The following is a 9569-nucleotide window of genomic DNA, read 5'->3' on the forward strand; positions in this document are numbered from 1 at the left end:
TAAATGCAGAGCACTAATTCCAAGTATGGGTCACCATACTTGGCCACATGTCATGTCACGTCACTCACTTTTTATTCTTGAAACACAAAATGACCAATAAAAAGGTGTCAAGCACAAAAATCAGCCCATATTAAATCTATAAACTGTATTTAATTGGAAAAAATGCATTTTCATGCATACTATACTGTATGTGTGTGTGTGTGTGTGTATATACACGGTCACTCCCCCCCCAACCCTTCTTACTTCTAATTTGTGACCGGCGTTTTGTTTTGTTCTCTCTCTGTATTCGTCACTAATCACGCAACGCCGACATGCTACGTCATCTACCGGAACGGCTTCCGTGTATCATAGTCAGAGGAAGTGAGAGAAAAGTGTTTGAAATATGGATATTTGTCTTACAAAAACACATGGATTCACTACAGGAGGACTTTATTCATTCCCCGGAGCCATCTGCGGCACGTTTTATTATGGATGCGCGCGCTTTATTTGACGACTTGTGGACTGCTCAACTGCAACACCCGCTGACTGCAATGATAGAGCTTGGAATAGCCAGGATTATTCTTGAAACACAAAATGACCAATAAAAAGGTGTCAAGCACAAAAATCAGCCCATATTAAATCTATAAACTGTATTTAATTGGAAAAAATGCATTTTCATGCATACTATACTGTATGTGTGTGTGTGTGTGTGTATACACGGTCACTCCCCCCCCAACCCTTCTTACTTCTAATTTGTTTTGTTCTCTCTCTGTATTCGTCACTAATCACGCAACGCCGACGTGCTACGTCATCTACCGGAACGGCTTCCGTGTATCCTAGTCAGAGGAAGTGAGAGAAAAGTGTTTGAAATATGGATATTTGTCTTACAAAAACACATGGATTCACTACAGGAGGACTTTATTCATTCCCCGGAGCCATCTGCGGCACGTTTTATTATGGATGCGCGCGCTTTATTTGACGACTTGTGGACTGCTCAACTGCAACACCCGCTGACTGCAATGATAGAGCTTGGAATAGCCAGGACAATTTTTAATATAACTCCGACTGGATTCGTCTGAAAGAAAAAAGTCATACACACATAGGATGCCTCGAGGGTGAGTAAAACACAAACTAATTTTCATTTTTGGGTGAACTAACCCTTTACGGATGGCGTCAATATTGCCATATCAATTTGAGCCGGATTCAGACCCCGAGAATATTGAAGAAGAGGATCGCGCAGAACCTTTGCACGCACGGATATTGCAAGACATATTAGAGTGGTAATGTTATTGTTTTTTTTTTAAATAACTTCATTTACTATGTACAGATAAGTGCAACAGTAATATGTTTATTGTTCTTTAATTCTTTTTTTTGTAATTCAACTTTTTTTATTGTTCAACAGTCAAAACTTTGTACATCACCACAGTATTCAATATTCACCTTTCCAACCAATTACATATTCAGCCACTAGTCACCATCAATGTAATAAAACAAAAGCACATGGAAATTTAACAGTTGGTAAGGAGTCCTGCTCATCAATCACACCATTTTTATATGCTGCCAAAAATGATCCCATGTTTTTTTCATTTCTCCCTCACTCTGCAGTCTCCCCAACATGCACTCATATGATGCAATTTCAATCATCCCATCAATCCAATCTTTCAAATCTGGGGTTTTGGGGCATTTCCAATTGCGCAAGATCATCCTGGCAGCTGTGATACAACCAATCTTAATAAGGGTAAAAGCATTTTTTGCTATATTAGGTACAGCTGATTTATCTCCAAGAAGGCATAATTGTGGTTCCACAGGTAAATTAAAGCCTGTTCTTTAATTCTAACATTATAACATGAATTGCAGTGAAAACTGTTATACATTTGAATTTATTATATCATAATCCAGTGTTTCCCTAACTTGCGAAAACTTGAGGCTACAGCAGCACTTCTTCTTCGTCGTCGTCTTGTCTGATGCACTCAACCCATGACCTCGCCCCTCCCCACCCCCCAACCATTCGAATTTCTGTAGGCGGGAATTATTTAAATGATATTCTAATGGGCCGCTTCATGATATCACAAAACCCGGAAAACAGCCGCTGTAGTCCAAACGAGCCGTTCGTTTTAGTTCTTGAAAAGGGATTTAAAAAAATGAAATATCTCCCTTTGGAGTGGACTTTGAGATTTGTAACTTTGTAGATCTTTTTAATGCCCAAAACATACACACTACACACTGACTAAAATAAAAAAAGCATAATAGGACCCCTTTAAAATAAGTTTAAGTTTAATTACTAAAATCACTAAAACTAAAATAGAAATGATAATAATTTACAGCTAAACAGAATTCTGTCAGGACCACTATCGTCAAAGATGATTGACAATTAGCATTCAGTTTGGATTGGCGGTATTGTTCCGTTCTGGGCAAGAACTCCCTGCGCATCCATGCAGCCTAGCATAGATGAGAGCAGGGAGAGCAGTGATAACCCCCCAGGGTAAACAGAACAGAACCAACATAAATGCATTGCAGATATCGTTAAAGTTCAATAATGTTATGTACACATTTTAGAATTGGTCTGATTCAAAGGATAATCAGAAGGCTGAATCCTGATTGACAGAGGAGGAGCTGGGGATGGAGGAGGGTAATTAGCTACTGAGCAATGCGAAAACTGCTGATAATACTGAGGGACCTTATATATGAATGCTTAGATAGGTGTCGTATTCCTATAGGTAGATGGGGATCAGCTGAGAGTCAGCTGATGCAAGCTTGACTAACGTGACCTGCCAGAACTAACGCTACGCTTGATATACGTTTAAAAAGTATATTGTTTAAAAATGTCTATATAAATGTTTTTTAAGAACTTGGCATTGGATTTTTTATAAGATTTTTTCTTTTAATGATCTTTATTTGTAATTCACTCTTGAACTAAAATGTGCTTGAACAATGTGTTTCCCAGAGTAACATGTAAGCCTAAAAAAAAAAAAATAGTACATCGAGGCGTGAGTCATGTGACGATGGCTACAGAGGCAGAGGAGAGAGAGACAACGTGATACAGGACTGCCGTTTCAAACATGTTTGGACAAGAACAAGAGCAGGGGCCAAACTATCCTCTTTTCCTGAGTGAATATGGTGTGCTTGGACAGGTGTACATGCTTTAGGTTCCCTCCACAATACCCTTCCTCTTTCTGACATATCAGCCACAAAACACACACACAGAAATGCAAAGCTGGAGGTCGAACGAGCAGACAGACGTGCTGACTGAACATATATCACTTTCTGCCAATGCATTCACACACATGCATAGATGCAAATGTTGCATGGCAGTAAATTCTTGACAGGCTAAACCTGTCAAACAACCCATTAAAATAAGTGTGATATTGTGTGTGTGGCAGCCAGAGAGAGTTGTGTGTGAGTACAAAAAATTATTATGATACAGAGAGCATGATATGATGAAAACATACATCGGTTTTTGCCAGTATGGATCATGCACAGCGAAAGTATCAACAAGAAAAATCTGCAACAATTGCTCTACCATAGAAGGGCAAAAAAGCTTCAAACAGCTTTGCAATTCTTAAAGGGGAAGTGTATAATTTATTAATCACAACAGAATTGAATAAACAGACTCACTTTCAAAACACAGTTGTGTTCATCCCCACCAGCCTGACACAGCAACATTATCTGAGTTTGGGACAGACTTATTTGTTTGACAGACCAATGGCAGATGGGGAAATGTTGAGAAAACCTGTTTGAAAACAGTCATAATTTTTGCATTTCTGTGGTGCTTAAATTACACACTTCGCCTTTGAAAGTGACAGAACAATTGATAACCATAGGATTTAAAAGATAAATACCCAATTTTGAGTAAGTTGAAAGCTTGTGTCTGGTATTTACCTGTCAGTGGGCTGCGTGGTTTGGCCCCGAGGTACGCCAGGTTGACATTAGCTTTGCGTCCATCAATAATAGGGTTGGGATCTTTACAAGCTCTCTCAGCTGCACTTTTATCTATCATAGTGACCTGAAGAAGAAAGAGAGAAATAAAGTACAGACACATTATGAATGAGTGTGATTTTGCTATTTGTTGAGCCATTTCATACGTTTTTTTCCCACTTTTTTTTTCAAACTGTTTGCATAATTTTTTACAATTCTACGTATATGAGCGTATTATAAGCTTAGAGGGGAATTAACATGACATTAATTTCAAATTAAAACTGAAAACCTTTTATGCACTTTGGCTGTTCACACAACAACGGCATTTTGGGAGCATGAAAATGCTAACTTTTGAAAACGGTTTCAAAGTGCATGTTTTTGAAAACAATACTGTTATCTTTTCAGCTTGAATTTGTCAAAAGTGACGTCATGCAAAGTGTATTAGGTGTTCAGTCTAATAGGTATGTGCACAGACACGTAGTCTTTCTTCATATGTCGCCACCTACTGGCCTGGCATGAAAATACAGCATTTTTTGTCATTTTCTCGGATTTGTGTAAACGGGGATCATTCACAACATTGCCGTCTGTATGCACAACTTTTTAAAAAGAAGGAAAACTTTTCAGTTTTTAGTACAATTGCTGTCGTGTAAATGTACACTCCACTGTGCCTTTAAGAAACACCTCTTTCACATGTGAAATCAGTAACAGCACAGAGTGATTATCATGTCTGTTATGTTTAGTAAAACAATATACAGTTTCTTCTGCATGATTTGCACTACCTGAATGTAATAAATTCAAATTTGACAGTTTGTGAGATTTAGGGATACCTCAATTTCTATATACTGTATATATCAGTGTTGTGCAGTGGTGCAGCGGTGTTCTGAAATAAGGAGGCAAATTCCTTAAATCAAATGTAAATGAATTAAAATAAACATTACTTACACTATCAGAAAAAGAAGAAATAAACTCATTCTAAACAGTTTTCTATTTGTTCTATCAAAGCTCTGTAAATATTGGTTACAGACACAGAGATTTGTGACTTCAAATTTCACCAAGCGGATTACTCACTAAAAACTCCCACAGATCATGTTTTCATGCTATTTTAAGTCTCATTTTAATGTATCAAAGTGGTTATATCTAAGTGTGTGAGCTGTTTACATACTTTTTTTTATTAGTCTTCCCATTAACACCACCATATTGTTCATTCAGACTGATTTGCGAATGCACACAAACAAGAGGTAGGATTTACTGCATGAACCAATAACAGCCGAACCGGTCATATTCAGTCATATCGCAATGGAGGCATTGCCTCCTCTCACGTGACTTTCCCTCATTCATTCTCAATTACCCCCCACCAAACTCACCACATGCTTTTGCGGGTCTGTTAAAACTTAATGGGCTCAGGGGAGGCAAGAGAGTACCGAGTCTCGCTGTAACTTTACCTGCTGGTGTCGCTGTGGGACAAAGTTTCTTCAGAAAAATGAGTGATTTATACACTTTTTAACGGTATATTTTGTAATACTGCCGTAGTTTTATTTTTGTACTACAAATGTTTTTTTTCTCATCCAATATTTTGAGGAGATACTGCCTCCCTTGCCTCCTCGAAGGAAACGCCCCTGATATATATATATATATATATATATATATAGTTGTCTAATAAACCTAAACTTGTCTAATAAAAATGCATATATTTCTTATTTTATTTATTCATTTATTTATTTGCAACAGAAGAAGAATAATAGTTTATTTTTCATTCCAATCTTCATGTCTCACTTTGCCATTTCTCCCCAAAATGATAAACCCACTCAAATTAATTCAGCTCATGGATATTATACACTGACAAATATTATGTAATTCTTAAGTTGTAAGAATAAAGAATAACCTATTTGCAATGATTTCATAAAACTGTAATAAAAAACTGAGACATGATTTACCAGTATTTTGCACAATGCAGTTCCTCTTATCAGCTGATCAATTTATATAGTTTATGTTGCCAAAAATGAGTCTTTTTAACCTATTTAAGTTGGGTTTGATCTTAAAACTAATCTAACAAATACAAGCATGGCATTAATACCATGCCAGTTTGCTTAAGTAGAAGGGGTTTATGGTTATTTCCGTGAAGCGTTTAAGCAGCCTCAACTGCTGACTTGTTTTCACAGCTCGGCTCTGTATGACAAATGCTCTTCCAGTGCACTGCAATATTAGGTTTGAGCTGCTCATGGCTAGGGGCCACTTCGTAGAAAGCTGAGACCCTGCTTTCAAACTTCATCCAAGAGGCTAAGAAGATAATTGATGACATGCTTTTTTAGAAATAATCCACTTATGGTCCCACATGTGACTCTCAACATCACACACACACACACACACACACACACACACACACACACACACTTGTGGAGCAATGCGATGTAAGAGCATATCGTGCTTCTGAGAAGCTCGCAATATCTAAGGATTACATCTAAGATCCTTCTTCAGCACTAAATCGGACTATGTGGAAAAACATTTAGGCCTATTAAAAAGGCTCATAGTAAGCATACAGATCATCATTTGTGACTAGCATATGCTTTAAGGCAAATTAAAGGAGTTTCTACTGTACATCATCTACTGGCTTTTGTTCTTCACCATTGTAACAAAGACATGCGACGATTGCATTGTCACCTGGAGACCGCACGCGCACGAGCGATTCATTCAAGTGAAGTTCGACACACTTCTGCGAATCGATTCTTTTGAACAGTTCGCTTCAAAGAACCGGTTCAAAAAAGATCGTTTTTTATATCAACATGGTCCCCTTGTTATTATATTAAAACCAGCTCTATTTTGTATGCGTGTTAATAAAAAGCTATCATACAAATGTCGAGAACAAACATATTTGTAACATATCTGCTATTCAAGTAACTTCTAGTCCGGGGTCCGCTGCTCGGTTCAGTGAGTCAGCTGAGCGGAGAACAAATGGTTCAGTACGGTCAAACCGATCGTTCAAACGAACCGACTCTCAAGAACAATTCACTGGCGAATCGAACACCGCGCTATCGGCTATCGCGTTTGTTATTCTTTGTACGATTAACTGTGTTTTCAAAACTTCTGTGCTAGTGACAAACACGTCCGATTTACTACTTAAAGAGAGCGCAAAGAACCGAGTAGCGAGAGTAAAACCAACAAAAACAAAGTAACGTTATTGTTCTTCGCGATCATTTTAAAAGCTATTGAGATTTATATGAAAACAACAATAAATGTACGTTTTTTTTTTGACTCACAAAGCCGTATCCTCTGGATTTGCCCGTGTGGCGGTCCGCTATCACCACGGCTTCGCCGATGCGGCCGAAGGTCTGGAAGTGAGTCCGCAGCGACGCGTCCGTGGTGTGGTACGGCAAGCCGCCCACGAAGATCTTGGTGAAAGTCGTGTCTTTCTGAACGCTGGGATACATCGCTTCCAGCGTCCCATTCACGAACTGATGTAAAAGCATCGGGGCGCCAGATGCAGTGCAATGTAACGGTAGCGCGCGCGTTATAAATACATGTAAATAAACATAAATAACGACCGACTCTTAAGCTACTCTCCAGCGGTTGCGAAAGCAGCGAGGTAGATAACGGCAGTCCTTTGGCTCGTGGCTCCCGTTGCTCTCCGTCATGTGCCAAACTAGTCCATGATCGGAGAGACCCCGGCGGCAGGTGAGGCTCTCTCTGTGGGCTACAGAGCACTCACACCTTCCTGCTCCACATCCAGCGCGATGCTCCTCTCACACACCCCTCCCATCTGTGACGCTCTCCTCTACACCCCGTTTTTGAACAATTATATCTTATTCATAAGTTATGCTATATCCTCTGTAGAGGACACCAGGACTCAGTTTTTGCTACAAATAAAACGATAAGAGTAGATTTGAAAAGGCAAAAACAATGGGAATTTTTTTTTTAAATCGGCAATCAATTTTTAGGTTTCAGGATTTTTTTATAACTAACTTTGTTTAAGGATGGTTCTCAACTATGCATAACACAACGATTTGAGATACCATTTTGCTTTATGCGATATGCGTGTAAAAATTCCATAAACTGGGTTTCCCATTAAGCACAATGTTATCTATACACTGTATAATCTGCATATTAAAGTGCTGTTGGGACAGCATGTTGAAAAAAGAAGTGTAATAATAGGAGTAGTGATTGGCCAGATTTTCATAAGAATATTAATATATAATTTGTTTTCCTATTCAATTCTTTTGTCTCCCAGAATGTATAATAAACATGCTTTCAGTCCTGGTGTCCTCTACAGAGGACATGTATGAAATTATGTCCTGTTTCATAACAGAAGGTCAAATTTTGATTTGAAACCCCATAACATTTTCCTGAGATGATGATTTATTACAATTTGAAAATTAATCAGATTTAAATTATAATTACCATCATATTTCCATAAGGATGTACAATTTTATCACTAAATTAATGTCAGCCGTTTTTAAAAACCAAGGAGAGGGAGTGGCCATGGTGAAACATCCAATCATTTGGTATCTCTGGAAAGCCCTGAATGTGCTCTGTACAGGACATCCAGACTTAAAACTGTGACATGTGAGGTCTCAGAGAAATTCACTAAAGTAGAACATCCACTACAGAGGCAAAAACTCCATAGCTGGGTCTCAGGAGGTTAATACTTGAATTGTTTTTACAATCTAGCGCAGTAGTATTTCTTTTCTTTTTGCAGCTCCCAACAGATTCATCCATTGAGAAATGACCCATATATTAGCCACTCCCTAACGAAAATGAACCATGGTTTTATTAAAGTGTAGTGACTATGTTTTTTTGGTGATTACCATTTGTATAACCACATTTTTACTACTATGCCATGGTTAAACCACGGTTAATCTGTGGTTACCATGATTTAACTGTATATGGTTAATGTTTTCGTAAGGGCTGTGAGTCAGTGTATTGTTATAGGTGTCAGATTATGTGTTTTTAAATAGCTGATGTCAGTATCACTTAGAAAATCTGCAATTCAAAGTCTGTTTCTTGAATTGTGAAATGAATATAAATTAATATTGGAATGAATCATTTCTCAGATTTAGATCCCAATTATATTTGCACTCAAGCACTATTTTGCTGATTTTAGCATTTGTACTTTTGTAGAAGCATTGGTTGTCTTTGTTTTGCGTATAAAAGCTCGGAAATTAAATGAACATTTAACAAATATTTACTAAATATTTACCAAAACAAACAAACAAACAAAAAATCATGTATCGTGTATTTGAAAAGCAAATATGCAATTATTCACGGAACAGCTCAAAAACTATTTAGGCTTAAATTTAAGATTTATGTCATTTGAATTCATTATAAAATTTCCATCAATTTTAAACAGTTTTAACATAAACGGATAAACTAAATGCATATTTGTCAGTCACAAATGAAAAGGGTAACATTTCTGCACTTTAAAAAAATCATGGCATTGTTTATTATGAACTATTTGCATCTATTTGATTTTATTTAAATAATCATATTTTTAAAATACATTTATTCAAATGGCTTGAACCAGCGCAAACCTGTTAATGGTGAAAAATACATTTAAACTGATAAAATATGTCTATAGCCATTATTTCATTAAAAAGTTTTAGTATTTATTGATGATAAATATATAAATCTGGTTATTGCAATAATATTATTGCATATACTGTATATATATATATATATATATA

At 37.2% G+C, this 9569-nt stretch overlaps 1 protein-coding gene across 2 annotated transcripts in view; it reads right to left on the reverse strand.

Moving 5' to 3' along the window:
- Nucleotides 1-7641, reverse strand: part of LOC107601354 (RNA-binding protein 38-like) — a 20390-nt gene extending 12749 nt beyond the window's left edge. For both annotated transcript variants that reach the window (XR_001610917.1, XM_016293515.1), the window contains exons 1-2: nucleotides 7149-7641; nucleotides 3859-3982 (exon numbers count right to left, since the gene is read on the reverse strand). Coding sequence is in view for 1 of the 2 variants with exons in the window: in XM_016293515.1 (XP_016149001.1) it covers nucleotides 3859-3982; nucleotides 7149-7358 (334 nt within the window). In the remaining variant the exon portion in view is untranslated. The remainder of the gene's footprint in view (nucleotides 1-3858; nucleotides 3983-7148) is intronic.
- Nucleotides 7642-9569: the final 1928 nt, after the last annotated feature.

The sequence above is a fragment of the Sinocyclocheilus grahami genome, unplaced genomic scaffold (genome assembly GCF_001515645.1).
Source record: "Sinocyclocheilus grahami isolate Dianchi unplaced genomic scaffold, SAMN03320097.WGS_v1.1 scaffold303.1, whole genome shotgun sequence".
NCBI classification, from domain to species: domain Eukaryota; kingdom Metazoa; phylum Chordata; class Actinopteri; order Cypriniformes; family Cyprinidae; genus Sinocyclocheilus; species Sinocyclocheilus grahami.